Source organism: Eulemur rufifrons, chromosome 28 (genome assembly GCF_041146395.1).
Source record: "Eulemur rufifrons isolate Redbay chromosome 28, OSU_ERuf_1, whole genome shotgun sequence".
Lineage (NCBI taxonomy): Eukaryota > Metazoa > Chordata > Mammalia > Primates > Lemuridae > Eulemur > Eulemur rufifrons.
In genome coordinates, this window is record NC_091010.1 from 35,807,164 (window position 1) to 35,826,854 (window position 19,691).

The 19,691-nt window shown below is 36.5% G+C and overlaps 1 protein-coding gene across 2 annotated transcripts in view; it reads right to left on the reverse strand.

Annotated features, from left to right (window-relative positions):
• Positions 1 to 19,691, reverse strand: part of PRKG1 (protein kinase cGMP-dependent 1) — a 1,171,371-nt gene that overhangs the window by 206,136 nt on the left and 945,544 nt on the right. For both annotated transcript variants that reach the window (XM_069461138.1, XM_069461137.1), the window contains exon 6: positions 3,547 to 3,624. In XM_069461138.1, the coding sequence (XP_069317239.1) occupies positions 3,547 to 3,624 (78 nt within the window). The remainder of the gene's footprint in view (positions 1 to 3,546; positions 3,625 to 19,691) is intronic.

Sequence of the window (19,691 nt, forward strand, 5' to 3'; positions counted from 1 at the left end):
TGTCAAATGATTTCATTGCACCAATTGACATTATAATGTGATTTTTCTTGTTTACATAGTAATTTGGTGGATTATATTGAAAGAAATGGCTTATTTGATATTTAATTTATAGTCACATGTCTAGTTATGTAATGTCCAATACAGTTGCCACTAGCTACATGTAGCTATTCAGCTATTGCAATGTTGCTACTGAGAAATTGACTAAATTAAATATTTAATTTAATTTAGGCTAGTTAATTTTAATTTAAATTGCAAATAGTACTAATGACTACCATATTGGATTGTGTAGATAGAAAACAGTTCCATTAACAAAGAAAAATGTACTAACAATGATGATCTTGCTAAACTCTTAATCATAGTAATATATCTGTCCACATAAAAACTTAGAAGAAACTAAAATCATATCATCTGTAAATAATTACTGTTTCTTCATTTCCAAACATTTTGTCTTTTTCTTGACTTATGCAGTAGCCGGAATGTCTAGTACCACGCTAAACAAAAGTGGCAATAATGTGCATCTTTATCTTGTTCTTGATCTAAAAGGAAATGTTCCTCAGTTTTCACTACCATGTATACATAAACATGTGTATACATACACAAATAAAATTTCCATAAGTGAATACTTTCCACATTCAAAAACACTGAGTATTGTGTTAAGTCAATATGTTTAATCAACATGTTCAAACACTTGTTCATTCTATGAAACAAAGCCGTGTGATTATAAATGGCATTTAACAGATAAGAATTTTCAATCCCTTATTTCTAAAGGTAGTATACAAGGCATATTGAATAGATTCAGAAAAATCAAAATGCTTCAAATTATTATTGGAACTCTGCAATTTTGTCTACCCACTATGTTCAATTTTGGTTCAACGTATTTATGAAGAGATAGCTTATTTTTTGATGTAACACAACTGCAGGGACATATGCAGAATTCTTCAGTGCTTTATAGTTCACTGCTGGGAGAGGAAGTCATGTTTCCAGGCAACTGGAATGGACTGACTGAAGTACAAAGAACTAACTCAGCTTCTACTAGAAGCAGGACCAGGTATTATAGACATCATCATCACAAGCATTCTGTCTCAAGTTTTAGAAAAATCAGTTTGTGCAGGTTTAACGGGAGGAAAAACAAGTATTTCCAAGTTTATTTTATAATGCTTCATTCTTTGTGTGGATATGCTTAATGTAAGAATACAAATTGCTTCACACTTAAATAAATGGAACTGAGCAAGGAGAAATTCTTTTGTAGCTCAGCAGCCCCTGTTGTGGGTCTCCTTCTATCTCATAGCATTTTCTAAGAAAAAGCTAGCTTGGTGGTAACAAGGAAAATATCTTGGCCAAGGTTACCCTTCATAAATTTTTTAAATGCAAGGGAAAACAAGTTTACATTAGTATACCAAAAAGAAAACACACAGTTTTAGAAAATTCCAATTCTATAGCTTATTTGCCTGCTAACCTGAACTACTCTTTTATTACTCATCTCTCTTTCCAATTTTTTGCCATTGAGACTTGGGTATGCTCACTTCACCTTCTGCTTCTTGAGACTTAATATAGTGATTCTAACATATTAATATCAGAATTAATATAATTAATTGTTAGCCTATATTAATTATTATGTAATTAATATAATTGAGAATCATAGCAGCTAACTTGTGTGATCAGAAAATTTAAGTTACTAAAAATCTATGCCTGTTTTAAAAAAATATCTTGTATGTGTCAGGAAAGTCTAATATACTATCACTGCTTCTCGCTCAGAAACCCCACAGTGCTCTGAAATATTGCCAGGGGAATTGGTTCCTGTGGTATAATTTCCCCACTGTTTCTATTTATACATATTATGAAACTCGTAAAAACAAAAAGCACCGCCAATGCACCTGAAACTGAAACTGAAACTGGTTATGAAGCACTACTTCTTTTAGGCAGTGAAATCTGAAGTAATTGGGTGGTCACAAAAGCCTGGCTGAAATCCATCCCAATGGATAAACTCATCACTCCCTGATAGCGAAGAACGAGCAATGTAGTAAAGAAAAAATAAATCCAAATCATTAGGTCAAAAAGTCCCCTTGTGATCAATCAAATCATTTATATCAATGAGAAATTTCAATTTTCCCTGATTCTTTAGTCAATATTAAAAATAAAACAGTAAATGGTAAGCTCTAACAATCTATCATAAAACCCAGAAAACAGTAACATTTTTTGCCTCGAACATTAGAAAATACAAGATACAATTTTTATCCTAACTGTGATCAGACATGTTATTTTATGATGCCTTTTAAGAAACCAGTCCCTGCATTCTACTTCTATTCCAGGCTTTCGGATATCAGTCAAAAGAACAGGTATATCAGAATTAATATAAACAGGTATAATAAAAGTATAAATATTGTTTTCTTCATTTTAGTGTGACATGCCACTGATATAAGCATTGACATATGTATGCATATACTTGAATCAAAAGTAGTCCAAGAAGGATTATCTAAAACATGATCCAACAAGACTTATAATTTTTCACGTATTCTATTCACTGTAGCTCTGTAAATCAATCTCTATATAAGATATAAGGTACCAGAGTCAATCATTCTGTAAATTAGAAGAAATAAATTTACCTCATTTTTTAAAATGACAATTATAAAAATGAAAACTAGAATATAAGCTCCCTTCGACCAGCATATCCTTCTCCACCTCTTTCTATGCTTAATACATACAAAGAGGAATTCTTTTTAAGGATGACATGGTTAAGAAAAATAAGTTCAAATCATGGGCTATGGTACAATGACACTTAAATGCAAAAATGATTATAGCTTTACTGTTGAAAGAAATTTAAGTAATATAATATTACAGTGTTAATCTAAATAAATTTCCACTTTTCATTTCACTTCACTTCTTAGTTTTAAAATATAAGTTAGAATAGATTCATATTGTTGAAAAACTAAAACAATATAAGGAATAAAGTATAGGTTTTCACTAATATTTCTTGGCTACCCCATTTTTTTTTTACCCCTTCCCCTATAATTTATCACTTTTAGTAGCTTCTTAGTATTCATTCAATATTTATTTATGAAAACACAATAAAAGCTGAATATAGTTCTTACAGCCCTCAGAGTGTTAAGCAACTTGCCTAAAGACACTCTAATGAGTAAGTTTCATAGCAGTATTCAAACTTAGGCCATCTGATTTCAAACCCCAGATGTTTCATTTATAGCAATGTTAATGCTCCCAATCAATGGATGGATTTTTTAAGTAACCTGTTTTCTTCTTTATTGTATTATTTTAATTATGAAGCGCTTTCTATTCACACAGATATATCAGTGGCATCCAGTATCATGATTGTTAGAACATAGGCTACTTATTCATCTTCAAGGTTACACTTTTTCTTCCTCCTGCATCATTTTTCAGAAGATCCGTTCTCAAATATCTCTCCATCAGTGTCAGTGTCAGAAGATGGATGAACTCATGCAGCACAATTCTCTGCACGTGAGCTCCTACCAGGGTTGCTGCCCAGGCCCGGTCTCCTCTAGCGCATCACTATCTTGTGCCACCAAAGCTTACCTTTCCTTTGCTGATGATAAAGAAGGTGTCCCCTCTTGCACCTTGCCTGATAATGTATTCCCCATTTTCGTAGTGGGTCTGAAAAATAAAAACAGTAAGGAAAAAAAAAAACATTAAGAAAGGAGTAATCTACCAAACTGTTCAACCTCTTCAAATATCAGCTCCCAGGGATGTGTGTGTGCATTTTGATGGAATTTTATCCAACCCTATAATAGAATCCATCATGATTTAAGAATGAATAATAGTCAATAGATGGAATCATTACAAATATATCACATCTATAATGCTCATTTTCAAAACTGTTTTGTTGATGTCATTTTTCTGGGTGATTATATTCATATCTTTAAATTCATTCATTTCAATTATTTGTTGAAAATATCCTTTTCTCCTGTCAACTAAGCATGAAACAAAATAGCAGAGTTGCTAATTAAACTGGTCTTTCTGCATTATTTTATTTGTCACTCTCATTTTAGTATTGTCATAATGGGAGCCTTTTTTTCCTAAGAAATTACTGTGACATCTAAAGGTCTTCATTTGAAACCAGGTTGACTTTTAGTGTGGGTTAGATGGCCCTAGTTACTTTTTAAGGCACCGCTTCATGCTTTTATGTCCTTGCGTCAGCAATTTAGACTTGGCCCTGTCAAACAGAATGTCTTAATTTTATGGACTGAATTCTGGTCCAGCATCTGTGAGCTCAAAAGCTACCAAATGAGGAGTAAGGTAAGGCTGTAAAAGGATTATCACAGTCAGGGTGTCAGTATTCTGACTCAGATCCTACCACTAAGTCCATTCCCAGGGTGAAGATTACTCCTGCAATGAGCAAAAGTAATTTCTATAAGGAGAGGTGGGAAAAAGTAAATTGCTGGGTCAGGAGGTATAACACAAAAATGAGAACGATGCCATCTGGCTTTATCCTTCTCTGCAGCTTAGCAGGAAGAGCCATATTTTGGGGAAAAAACATTATTTTGCACACTCCTTGGGAAACAGATTTCATGGTTTACATGTAATTAGGCTGATGGCTGTGATTTATACTTCAAAACCTTTTTTCTTAACACTTTATTTTAGTCCCTCTTAAAATTGCCTTTCATTAATACTTGAATTGAGAAGAGACATTATTTTCTTTGTGTCTCTAGAAAATTAACATATTACCTAATCTGCTATTTATTTTATTTTTTTACTCAAAAGTAATTCATTTTCCTAGAAACAAGTTGTGTTTTTTTATGTAAAAAAGTTCTTTATTCCCTTCTCCCAATTTCAACCACCAGATGGTATATATAGTCTGGTTTGTACCCTTCAAGACTTTTTTCCTATGCTTTTAAACACACACACATATATATGCATACAAATAATTATTTCTAAATAAAAATAGGGTTATAGAATGCATATCCTTCAACTGAGTTATTTCATTTAACAAGGTATCTATGTTTGATTTTCATGTCTTGCTGCATTAGAATGGAAAGATATTTATGACATGCAGATTTAAAAAACAAAATCACAATAGTCTATGTTCATGTACTCATTCAACCAGTGAAGGCTGCCTCTGAGTCCAGCCTTCTTATAGGCACCGATAATACAAAGATGACTAAGACAAAATCTCATAATAGCACCATCTGGTGCATCTTTCTTTGATAGTGGAAATGTTCCAGACCTGCATCATCGAATATACATAGTAGCCACTAGCCACATGGGGTTACTGAGCACTTAAAATATGGCCAATGTGACTGAGAAACTGAATTTTCAAATTTATTTAACTTTAATCAATTTCAATTTCAATTTCAACAGTCATACATGGCTAGTAGCTACTATGTCAGCAAAGGTAGTAGTTAAAACCGACAGAGTAAGAATTCGTAGCAGCGGGATAAGGGGGAAGTGTGTTCCTCTTTCCCACTCTTGATGTTTCTTTCTACTGAATGAAGCTCAATCAGTAAAACACAGGACCTCTTTCCTCACTCTGCAACACAGGCAATGGCGTGACTTATCTGATTGATACGTTTTGAAGTAATCAGCCATGTGTGCTTATCCCAGCTTCTCATCTCATCCTCATAGGAAGGCTGGCATTCTCTCTGCTTCCAGAGGGGAAGACTCTTCCCACCACCACAGTGAAGCCTGCCCCTGTCTGAGCTCCTGTGATGGGACAGGTAATTTTGCCCCATGACAGGGTCCAGTCTGAGAAGCTTATTTGGCTCTTGCATCTAAGCTACCTCCTCTATCTAGATTTTATTACTAATAACAGTAATATTTTAGCTCCATTTATCTTACTCTTTGTCTTATTTATCACTTAGTTCCCAATTCAAGACCACTTAAAACCCCCCAAGTAATCCAGTATGCAAAACTCAATATTATATATAAGTACAAGCATATGTGAGAGAGAGCATGGCCTGGAAGAGACCTGACTCTTCCCAACGGCTTCTCCAGGGAGGATTCTTGAGCCCCAACCGAAGGATGAGGAAGAGGTCACTGATGTTCAGCAGGAGAAAGAGGAGCGTATGAAGTTTATTATGATCACATAATGCTAGAGGGTGTAAAATTCATTTGGAAAATGTAGAAAAATACATATAGAAAGCACCAAAAAATTAAAGAATTTTTAACTCATTTGAGCTCATTGCCCTCACCTAGCTCCTTTTAAAAAGCATATCCTTATCCATATGATAGTCATTTCCTGTTAGAAAGCCAAAATCATTTGTAATATTTTAAAAGGTGTAAGGTAAGGGTTTCTTAACCTCAGCACTATTGACACTTTTAGGCAGTCAGTTCCTGTTGGAGGGAGCTACTGTAGGATGTTTTGCAGCACTGCTGGCTTTTTCCCATGAGATGCCAGCAGCATCCCAACCCCAGTTGTGGAAACCAGAAGTGTTTTCAGATATCGCCAAATACCCTGTTTGGAATGAAACTGGCCCCAGTTGAGAGCAATTGCTCTAAATCTTTCATGTTTTTAATTTCTTCATCTTAAAGAGTTAAAAGTTTAGAAGGAATATACAGACATAGTCTAGCTATTTAATTCATGAAAATAATCACTTTTTGTCCAGGCTCAGTGGCTCACGCCTGTAATCCTAGCATTCTGGGAGGCTGAGGCAGGAGGATCGCTTGAAGTCAGGAGTTTGAGACCAGCCTTATCAAGAGGGAGACCCCGTCCCTACTAAAAAAAAAAAAAAATAGAAAGTAATTAGCTGGACAACTAAAAATATATAGAAAAAATTAGCCGGGCATGGTGGTGCATGCCAGTAGTCCCAGCTACTCAGGAGGCTAAGGCAGAGAAGGATTGCTTAAGCCCAGGAGTTTGAGGTTGCTGTGAGCTAGGCTGACACCATGGCACTCTAGACAGGGCAAAAAGAGCCAGACTCTATCTCAAAATAAAATAAAATAAAATAATCACTTTTTAATAATCATCTGGTATGGTTTTTTTGTAACTCAACACCCACAATTGCTACTCAAGTTATTTTAGTTTACCTGCACAGGCATTCACCCAACATATTTCCATGCTGCCTATGCTCATAAAACCCAAGGGTCCAAAGAATAGCCTATGGAATAGTGGCCAAAGGCATTTGTTTGGGAAGAATAATATTCACTGTGTCATAACACCAGTACTATAAAATGACTATGCTATCCTGAATGTTTAATTGCACCAGAGGGGAAGATGATCATGCATGCTGATTCTTGGAGAGGCTCTCTAATTATGTTAATCAAATGCTAGCAGTTTCACTGTTTCTTGAAGGTCACTTTGCAGCACATAAGAAAATAAGCCATTTTCCTATTTCAAATTAAATCATAGAAATATATGGAATTTAGACTGGGAAGAAACCTTAGTGATTTGGCATTTTCCTTTAAAATTTTTCTATATTTATTAGGATAAAAGTCAATCTCCTTAACATGGCCTAACAGAGGTACCCAACCATTTTGGCACCAGGGACCATTGCATGGAAGACAATTTTTCCACGGATGGGGGTGGGGAGGTGGAGCTCAGGTGGTGATGGGAGCGATGGGGAGCAGGTGTGAATACAGATGAAGCTTCACTCCCTTGCCCACCGCTCACCTCCTGCTGTGCAGGCCCTGCTGCCCACCCCACCCAGTTCCTAAGTTTGGTGGAAGACAATTTTTCCAAGAGGGGAGGTGCGGAGCTCTGCAGGCCAGGTCCCTAGCAGGGGGTTAGGGACCACAGGCCTATAGGACCATGTATAGTCTGCTCAATGCCACAGTTTCCAGCCTCTCCTCACTCTCTCCCAGTTTGCCCTTCAGCCCTACTGGTCCTGTGGGGTCTGTTCCTCAACTGCAATCACCAGGACTACGCACTGCCACTGCTGCTCACCTAGTAACATCCTGCTTCTCTTTCAGATCTTAGCCTTCCCTGACCTGGCATATCCACCCACCTACCACCACCCCACACACACGCCCCCAGGCTGAATTAGGTCTCTTCATTACATGAACTTACAGTACCATATAGTTCTAGTTCATTGCCATTTTTAAGCATGTACATATTTATTTACTTGTATGATTATTTTTCCCCAGATTTTAAGTCCTATAAAGACAAAGACTATGTCTGGTTTTGTTCACGATAGTCTTTCCAATACCTGACCTCATGCTTGGAACATAGTAGGGACTCAAAAATATTAACTGCATAACTGAAGTAGTGCTCCTTCATCCCCATCTTTAGCACTGCACATAGTCCATCAGAAAGGTTTCTACCTCCAATACATGTGCCAAGCCCAAAATCTCTCCACTATCTCTATTGTTGTCCTCCTACTCCACGACAAAATCATATTATGGACTTCTGCAGTCTCCTCCTATCTGATCTTTCTGTCTCTCACCCAATCACCCCACCCCACACTATCCCATCTATTATTCTCTCTGTGATCAAAGGGACCTTCAAATAGCAAATCAATTGAAATCACTCTACTGCTTAAAAACCTCCAATGGCTTCTTGCTACAACTAAAATTATAAGCATCTTATCATGATCTGTAAAGTTAGCTGTGTTCTGACCCCTATCCACCTCCATCCTCGCTCCCTCTCCTTCTCCACCTTACTCATCCTGTTTCAGACAGGCAGGCTGTCTTCCAGAGCCTTGTGCTTGCCAGGCGGGAGCCCTCCTTAGAACTTTGCATTCAACAGGCCCTCTATGTCCCACACTCCTCCTGAAGATCTTTGCCATTACCTGCTCTCACCACTGGGGCCTCACAAAGCCTTTCCTGGCCAATCACACTAATGGGCCCTCTAACCCCACTCACTCTCTAGCCTACGTTCCTGCTTTGTATTTTTACGTATTAGAAAGCTATCCAAAGCTGCCAAAATGCTTCTGCACACTTGAATAACTGCTTGATAACCCACACAGCTTCAAACTACATCACAATGGAGCCTCCTGTGAGAAAAAGCTCTATCACACCCTTCAGGATTTGAAATTATCATTCTTTGTTTGCTATCTGTGAGCCGTCCCCCTGATACCTGCTGCTCAGAGAATTTAAGAAATCTTATGCTATATTCATTGTTTTACTTACTTAGAGCAACACCTAGCACAAAAGAGGCGTTCAATATATATTTGTAGAAGGATGACTAGATTCAGGCTGGATTTGGCGCAAATCCTTTCATTTTGAATGGGAAAACTGAGTTATAAATCATAAATTAGAGGGATGGATAGAAAAAGAAAATAGATGGCATATATAAAACAATACATCCCCCCTAAGGTGATAACTTGGAATAACATTTCCAAAACTTGTGAGTTAGGAAAAAGCAGTCGACTCTTTGCTACTAAAAACAAAACAAAACAACACAACAACAAAATAGAAATGGGTATGACTTTTATTGTTAATATGTATGTCTCTGGGCTATCAGAATTCAACATTAATATGTAAATGTACATTTAGACATTTAAAATTCTGCACATACTTGATGATACTTGGCAGAGGCTGAGTGCAACACTGGACATGGCACCTGAAGGCCTTGGTGGTGGCTCCTTGGTGAATATATATGATTTATTGTCTTTTGTCAGATCACAGTCATGGTTACTGATATCAAATAAACTGTATTGTAAATAATAATTTTATTTATAGCCCCTGATTCTAACATAATCTGTCATTAAGTCTCAGTTAATATAAACTAATACACAGTATATTATTCTGAAATACATTCTCACCCTAAATTCCGCTGTCAGAGGTTATACCATTGTTTCCCTCTATATTTATTTAAGGTTGGAGTTATCCTTAAGTCTTTATTGAGGCACAGAGCATCCATTAATTGACACTGTTTTAATGATTACGGCATATGAAACACAGAGCACTATGGTAATTGCTACTGATCATAAAAAATAGCTATAATAAATATGAACCACCTTTGTATGCACATTTTATTCATATGTCCATACACAGACATATTTCAGCTAGACCCTGAATATCTAATACATGTTTGAAACAGGGAATAACAATTGGAAAATTGCTGAGTTAAGAACAATATGGTATCAGGTCATGTTTCCCACCTTATTCTTTCAGAAGATAGTTATATCTCAGAAGAAGAGTCTGACATCAAGATGGAGAACAGTTTTCTTAAAAATGTTGGGATCTGCCTGTCTGGAGCCTAAAATCAGTGAAATCCTTGAGGGAAATTCTTACCTCTCCCTAAGAGCCCATATTTACTCCAAAGAAAAGACCAGTTCATGGAGAACAGGATGATCAAACAGCCTGGCCAATCAAAAAACATACTAGTCAGGTAGGCAACAAATAAGGCATTTATTGGCTCAGAACTTTTTCTCTATTTGGCAAAACTCTGCCCATTAGATATGTCTGGACCTAGACTATCTAGGAGTGCCAAGAAAGACTGAAAGCTAGCCATGACAGCATAAAATTCTCCACATTGCTATCACTGGATTTTAGTGGTTTGGAATCTGAAGTCATAGGTAAAATATATTCTGGAGCCAATGATCACACCTATAATCTAGTCATCTCCTTCTCCAATCTATGGTCACCATGGATTTCATCACAGAAGCAGAGTGGCAATATATTCGGGTGAATGTATGTTGTCATGAATGGGCCATTTCTCTCTCATGGAACATTAATGGTCAAAAGAATTATTATGAAGTGTTTTCTTGGATAATAGCCAACCTCATTAAAGCTACAATTTTAATATACTCTCTTTCCTATCCTCTAAAAGAAAATTAATTTTTCCTCATATCACCACCTACAAATTAACCAGGATATCAAAGAAACAAAGCAACATCTGGAACATTTTTTTCCAATCACTTCCCTTTCTCATACCAACACCACTCTGCCCCAACTGACTGGACACCTGGGCTAATCTGGGACGCACATCTCTCTTACTACAGAGTTTTTCTATTTCAATATCATGTCTCATCTTCCACTCAGGACACCGCCTTTATTTATATCTAGTACTTCCCCACACTTCTTGGTCTGGACAACAACTTGACTCCAAATCTGCTCAAATTAACCTCCAAAATCCTCCTTTATTGAGTCTGAGCTTCAGGTATAGATGAGAGACAAGCCCTTGTTAAGAGAATCTAGTCTTTCATGAATTTCATTAATTAACATTACTTAAGTGTGCCCCCTATGAATGAGACACTGCACTTGGCACTGAGGCTACAGAGATACATAAGACACAGTCAGCTACTTGGAAGTCATTTTCTTTTCTGCAAAATATAATCATACCTCCATAAACAGATTGTTGTGAAGACTAAAGGACTCAATTGTAACAAAGTACAGGGTCTGTCACATTGTAATCACCTATAAATTATTGGTATTATTATTATTTTCAGGGAAAGTTTAGTGTAAAGAGATAGAATTGTACGTGAGTAATTTATGGTGCATAATACATAGCTTTTCCCAGGCAGGCAGCAATTCCCTGCTCACTGGGGAAAAGGGGGGGAGGGCTTTAGAAGCATAGGGAACAGTATTGGCAAAGGTACAGAGACATGAGTGCGTGTGATTTACATAGAGAAGAGTAAGGTAAGAATGACTGAATCTTACAACCACAAAGTAGAAATGGATTTATTTTTATTGGGCCATTCTCCAACTCCAATACCATTAACCTGATAACCTTCAAACTCTTTGAACAATCTAGTTTCATGTGTTCTTCATTATCTTCTTATCTATCACACACACACACACACACACACACACACACAAAATAGTAAACTTTACTCCCAACCTTACTTTGTATTCTAAATTCAGAGGTATCCCTAGTTAATGTCCTATGGACTAGAGGAATGCAGAATACATACTGAAGAGTCAAAACTAGAAGCTCAGCAAATAAGCACATACTTTTCCTGCTTAGAAGTGTCACCAGGATCACCCCACCATGACTGGTCCAGCCAGGTGCCTGGGGGAAGGAAGGATGGTTTCAAGGCCCCACAGTCAGGGTCCTCACCTTGGGGTTACCCAAGAACCATTGAGCCACTGAGAGAAAAATGTGAGTATTAAATGAGAGCTACAGTCATCAATGAACTGGGTCTCTCTGCTCTTCAGGGGCTGACTCACAGAGCCCCCAGAGAACATAAACACCTTAGTATAAACCCAAGTGTAGACAGAAAATGTGGGTTTTTTTTTTTTTTTTCATCAAATACAGTCATCTAAGACTTCTGGACAGACAGTGTACCCATCACTGTCCTCAAGACACCAAACGTGCCTGGCTCGCCAAGGCTCTTTAAGATACAAATAGCCGGAGCCACCAATATGAGTCTGTGCCACCGTCATTGCTGAGAATCTATGTCTACACAGCTGTCCCTTGGCATACTCCTTCATGTCATAACAGCCCTTAATGAAACATTCCTCACTTGTCTGTAACACTGTTTATCAAAGTCCTTCACCTTGCTCTTTCTAGTACTATGATACATTCTAGCTACTAGACATTTATGCTCTGTCCTTATTCCTTAAATCATTACATTTCTATCTGCCTAGATGGTGCTATCAGGACCTTGTCTCTACTGAGGTACCCATTTGCATTATATTTAAACCATTGGGATTGCGCTATATGTCAGCCTGACCCCCGGTGGATAGGGATGGACATTGTGGGGATAGAATATCAGGCAGGTCTAAGCCTCATCCTGACCAGCTATGTACGGTCAGATCCTAAAGACCCACAGTTCCACCTTGCCTTAACAAGGTTCCGGGGTTGATTCTTACTATCTCCCAGATTGATGGAAGGGATAGACGCAAAAGTATCCAGGGCAAGAAATATTGGGACTGGAAAAGCTTAACTTAGAAAATTACTTTGTGACTTACAACTGAATGTACTAAGCCAATAGGCAGGCTGAGAATCAGAATTGCTATATATCTGCCTCTTGGGCAGTTTGGAGCTGAGAAAAAGGTATAAAGATTTCCTGCAAGGGGCCCAGATATAGCTTCTTAAAGGAATTAATGAGATTGTCACCACGATGAACAGAAATTACTGTCAGCTTTGCATTCTTGTGGTGTCTAAGGGACCAAGAAAGCCATCACTCTATTTGGGAGAAGGCTGCTATGCCCCTTGCTCAATGCAATCCATTAAAGGCATCATGAAATCTTTTTAAGGGGTGCATCATTTTTTCTTTTTAAATGGAATAGAACAGAAAACATCAAATGAATCACATACAGTAAGAATAAGTATAAAATAAGTATAATATATAAAAGTTTTATGGGTGTGTGTGTATGTGTGAGTACTTACATGTGTACTAGACCCCAATGTAAAATTCCTTACTGTAATAAATACTGCTTTGATAAAATAGTTTTCTTTCTTTACAAAAACCATACACTTTCAGAACAGTGAGGTATCTTGACCTCTACATCAAATCACCTTTAGTAATTTTGTTATCATTAATAAAAACATATTGAATTTATTTCATTTTTTGAATTATTTCTCTTTTGAAAAGGTATGTATAGCTGGCAAGTACTGCTCCTTCTGTAAAAGGATATGTAATCTCCATTTAAGTAAATGATATATTGACTCAGCTCACCTCTGTTTTCTTATCTGGCTCTCTGGTCTTCTCCCCTCAAGCCTCTGCCTTACCTTTCCCACATTCTTACAAAATGCAATCATTTATATTTATATTTTTGTACATCCAAATATCCAATTTTCCTCACTAACATTTAGCACTTCTCACAGCACAAGAAAACCGTATAGGTTTTTGGACAGCTGACACTGATTGCTGGTTTCCTTCTCTGAATCTCAAACACTCTTGAGTTCTTTGTGTCTTTGGTGGTGAGAGCACATCATTATCCTTTAAGCCTCTTGAACACCTTCAGAGTTCATGACTGAAAGAAGGCTGTTGACCTGGCAGTGGCTGCCTGGACTAACTGAACCTCCCTGTGAATGTCAGACAAAGGATGGAATAACCTGGGCTAAACTTCCACAAACGCTTGGGTTCTGTTTGATGTTTAACTTAGCTCTTCAATGGCATTATTTTTTCAAATGAATTTTCAGTCTCTGGTTATCCTTTCAGAGACTTTTTTAAAGTTTTATTTTATTTTTAAGTGACATAATAATTAAACATATTTATGGAGTAAAATGTGATGTTTTGTTACATGTATACATTGTGTAATGATCAATTCAGGGTGATTAGCAAATCTATCACCTCAAACATTTATCATTTCTTTGCGGTGAAACATTCAAAATTCTTTCTTTTAGCTATTTTGAAATACACAGTACAATATTGTTACCCATGGTCACCCTACTGTGCCAGAACTTATTCCTCCTATCTAATTGTAATTTTGTACCCATTAACCAATTCTCCCCATGCTCCTCCCCCCTATCCTCCCCAGCTCCTAAAAACAACATTTTTATAGATTTCACATATATGTGAGATCATGCGGTATTTGTTTTTCTGTGCCTGGTTTATTTCACTTAACTTAATGTCTTACAGTTTCATCTATGCTGTTGTAAGTGTCAGGATTTTATTATTTTTGATGTCTGAAAAATATTCCACATTTTCTTTATGCATTCATCCATCGCTGGACACTTAGGTTGATTCTTTATCTTGACTATTGTGAATAGTGCTGCAGTAAACATGGAAGTACAGATATCTCTTCAGCATACTTATTTCATTTCTTTTGGATATATACCCAGTAGTGAGATTACTGGATCATATTGTAGTTTTACTTTTAATTCTTTAAGGAACATATATATGGTTTTCCATAATGGATGTACCAATTTACATTCCTACCAATAGTAAGGATTTCCTCTTTACCATATCCTCACTAGTACTTGTTATCACTTATCTTTTTGATAATAGCCATTCTAACTGGAGTGAGGGGATATCTCATTGTGGTTTTTATTCATATTTCCCTGATGATTAGTGATGCAAACATTTTTGTATATACTTATTGGCCATTTGTATGTCTTATTTGAGAAATGTCGATTTAGGTCTTTTGCTCATTTTTAATGAAATTATTTGTCATTTTGTTTTGCTATTGAGTTATTTGAGTTTCATAAATATTCTGGATATTAATCCTTGTCAAACGTATAGCTTGTGAATATTTTTTCCCATTCTGTAGGTTGTCTTTTCACTCTTTGGAGTGCTACCTTTTCTGTGCAGAAGCTTTTTAGTTTCATGTAATCCCATTTGTCTATTTTTGCGACTGTTGCCTATGTGTTTGAGATCTTGTTCAAAAAGTTCTTGCCCAGACCAATGTCATAAAACATTTCCCTAATGTTTTCTTCTAGTAGTTTCAAAGTTTGTGGTTTTATCTTTAAGTCTTTAATCCATTTTGAGTTGATTTTTGTATATGGTGAGAGATAGGGGTCTAGTTTCATACTTCCTATAGATATCCAATTTTCTTAGCACCATTTATTGTGAAGACTGTCCCTTCTCCAATGTATGTTCTTGGCACTTCTGATTTTAGTATGTTGATTCTGTATCCTGCAACTTTACTGAATTCATTTATTAGTTCTACAATTTTTTGAGGACTCTTAAGGGTTTTCTACATATAAGATCATAAGAGAATATTATAACCAACCATATGCCAACACATTGGAAAACCTAGAAGAAATGAGTAAATTCCTGGACACATACAACCTACCAAGATTGAACCATGAAGAAATAGAAAATCTGAACAGACCAATAGTGAGTAACAAGATTGAATCATTAATAACAAATCTCTCGTCAAAGAAAAGCATAGGTCCTAACGGCTTCACTGCTGAATTCTATCAAATGTTTAAAGAAGAACTATATCAATTCATCTCAAACTAATCTGGAAAATTGGAGAGCAAAGAATTCTTCCAAACTCATTCTATGAGTACAGTATTATCCTGACACCAAAACCAGACTAGAGAATAACAACAACAAACTATAGGCCAATATCCTTGGTGAATACAGATGCACAAATCATCAATGAAATGCTAGTAAATGGAATTAAACAGCACATTGAATAATCATTCACCATGATCACATGGGAGTCATACCAGGGATTCAAGGATGGTTCAACATACACAAATCAATAAACATGATTCATCACATTAACAGAATGAAGAACAAAGACCATACAATCATTTCAATAGATACCAAAAAGCAAGTGACAAAATTCAAAATCCCTTCATGATAAAAACTCTCAATGAATTAGGTATAGAAGGAATGTACCTCAAAATAATAAAAACCATATATGACAAAAACCATACTTATGTCATACTAAAAGGGAAAAATTGACAGCTTTTCCTTTAAGATCTGGAATAAGACAAGGATGCCCACTTTCACCACTTCTATTCAATATATAGTACTGGAAATTCTAGCCAGAGCAATTAGGCATGTGAAAGAAATAAAAGGCATCCAAATTAGAAAGAAAAAAGTCAAACTGTTTCCTTTCAGATATTTTTGATGCAAACATATTCACATGACATAGTGACTAAGAGCAATATCAAGGCAGGGCCACAAAATGCCAAAAATCTCTAAAAAAGGCAGTTCATTTCAGAACTATTCATTTCACCATAGAATAAAACTGTTTATAGAGCAGACAAGCAAGCAGTCCCATTCCACATAATTAAACTATAACTCAAATTTAACAATTTGATCTATAAAGGCAATTAGCTTCAGCAGGACTTGAAAATTGTTTGCTCTGACAGATTATACAATGTGTCACGGAGAATCATACAATTTAGTGTTTCAGAGTCACCATCTGAAGTATAAATATGCTTTGAAGTTTTTACCAAAATAAATACAGTACTGAAAAAGAAAAAAAAGAGAAATATTAATCACAGTTTCTCATGAACCCTATAACAGTGATAGCGGAGCAAGTCAAATGTATATAGAATTCACTCAATATTTTACTTCTTTACTATTTTAAAATAGACACTTCACATTTCTCTCTGAGAAGACACTATTTAGTTTAAAGGGCATCTTGAGTCACTTATGTCAATAAAGAAAGGAAATCAGAGAAGATTTAAATTACATGCAGGAGGAAAGGGCTCCTCACACATTGAAGGATGCTGTTCTCAGTAAGAATTTTTCATTTCTGTCTAGACTGGTTTGAGAGAGGTCTTGTTTAGAGCTGAGGTTATGGGCTCATTTATGATCCCACCCCCTTTTTATTGTACAATATGCCATAGAACTACTCAGAAGCAGTGAGAATGAGTGCTTCTCAAGAATTGGGTGACAAACGAAGAAAGGTCTGCTTCATTTTTTTCCCTCAGAGAGTGAAATTGGTGTATTTACTAGCGCTAATACAAAATGTGGTATACAAAATATTTAATAACTAGCACTTTAAGGGCACTAATCAATTGGAAAGGACACAGGCTGGCACAGAGTCCTAGATGCCCTCCTCAGTCACGGGGAGGATTAGTGGCCCCAGGAATGAGCTGGGGCAGCATTTAGGGGGTTCCTAGTAACAGCTAATTATTAACTGGTACTGTATTAGTTCAATGTGTTAACAACTTGTGCAAACCCATTGAATAGAAGCCCTAGAAATACTCCTTCTCTACATTCATACCCCCCCAACAGCCTCTGCTTCACGTAGATTTTAAAGCTTCTGAGTTTAGGATAAACATCACTACTGGTAATGGTAGTTATAGTGACAGACTCAAGAAAATACAGTAGCTAAATCTGCACAGAACTGGAGGACAGGCAGTCTCCGAGGCTGGGAATAGCTAAGTAGCTAAAAAAAAAATGATATGGACAGAGCTAAGGAAAAAAACGACATTAGAAAATGTGTGTTTAGTAATGGAACACAGAAAGAGAAAGTTAAGAGAAAACACACACAAACACTGTGGGCATGAAAGTTACAGATCATAGATCTAAGGGTTATAGACTTTTGGTGACCAGAGAGAAGTATGCTGTTTTCTCCAGGTACATTTTATCAACCTCGGCTACTTGAATAAATTATACTTTTAGGTGAGCCACTTCTTTTGGCTTTAAACAAACAGTTACCAGGCAACCTTCCCATTAATATGTTTGCTTCCCAGGTGCCTTAATATCAGGAGGAAGGGAGTCTGGACTCAAAATATGTGCATGACAGTCACATATCTGGATGACACCTGTATATACTAGAAAGTACTAGGTTAGCATTTGGGTTCATATATCAGTCTCAAGTGATACTAGTATATTATACTAAAAATTACAGTACTGAAAGCATGCTGGGTATAGATATAAAACCTGCTTTTTCTTCCTGCCAGGATGAAGCCCAGATCCTAAGTATGGGCTTAGGAGTACCCTACCCTGGCAACCATCCTTATAGTTAAGAGCCTCCCTTTAACCTCCTGCACCCATGGGCTACATCACGGTATTTTGGCAGACATCCACTACTAAAAAGAAAAACCAGGACCTTTGTCATCTAAACATGCAGAAGGGCTGTTACCTGCTTTATGGAGATATGTTCTATTCAGCCAGTGTCATGAGCACAGATTTCCAGAACATGGTTACTATGGAAGCCCTTATTTGTATTTAAGTGGGACCACAAGGGAGTGAAGCTACATTTCTGCATATTTTCCTATTTTCAGCAATGAAGAAAAAAATGATTGTTTTTGAAAAAACAATTAGTTGAAATCCCACTAATTTTCCTGAACACAATATGACTAAATATTTTATAACTATAATATTCACTTTTACACTCTAATGGTAACTTGCATCATAAAAATAATAGCTACTATTAATTTAATGCTTATCACATGCTAGACAACGTGGTAAGATATTTCAGTTAGGACAATACTCTCTGAGGTCTTATGGTCTCCTGTTTATTAGATCATAATAGAAGCTTGAACAGGTTAAATAATTTTCCCAAGATCATCTAGCAAGTAAACTCTGGAGAGAGAACTGGAATCTGAGTTTGCTTTAGAATGCCTATGCTCACAGTTTGACTTCCTGCTAATCTTACAGAGAATCAATTTTCTTTACTCTAAAAAAAAAAAAAAAAAAAAAAGAACATGTTGGTAACAGTAATCCTAGAAAACTACTTGGACACAAAGAGAGAATTTGAAGTGTTGAATTTTATTGAATATCCATTACAGTGTATTCATTTCTATCACTAGAAATTGATTCCTAAAACACTGCTGCAATCCTACCACTCTTCTGCTCAAAAACATCAATAGCTCGACCTTCTCTATGGCATAATGTTCAAACTCCTTGCTATAACAATAAAGACCCTCCAAGATCTGGCACTGGTTTAAATACCCTCTCTCCCTCTACATGCCAGCCATTGCAGGGTGTGGCTGTCTTCCAGATACCTTTTCCCTTGTGTGCTCTAAACCTGCCCTTCCTTTATCCTGGAATATTCTTTCATTATTATTTTCACTTATAAAATCCAGTTCTCTAATAAACCTTCCCTTGATCCTTCAAATAGAAAGATTATCCTTACCATAGCATACCTTTTTTAAAAAATTATTTATTTTATATATTTTTTCCAGAATATTATGGGGGTGCAAATGTTTAGGTTACATATATTGCCTTTTCCTCTGCCTGAGTCAGCGCAACAAGTGTGCCCATCCCCCAGATCATGCACACCGCACCCATTAGGTGTGAATTTACCCATCCTCTCCTTCCCCTGCACCTGCCCAGAACCTGATGAATGTTACTATCATATGTGCGCATAAGTGCTGATGATTTAATTCCACTTTGATGGTGAGTACATGTGGTGCTTGTTTTTCCATTCTTGTGATACTTCACTTAGAATGAGCTCCAACATACTTTTGTCTCATAATTGCAGCTCCTATCATTCTAAAGTTCGTTCTTAGTCATTATTTAGATATCTTATTC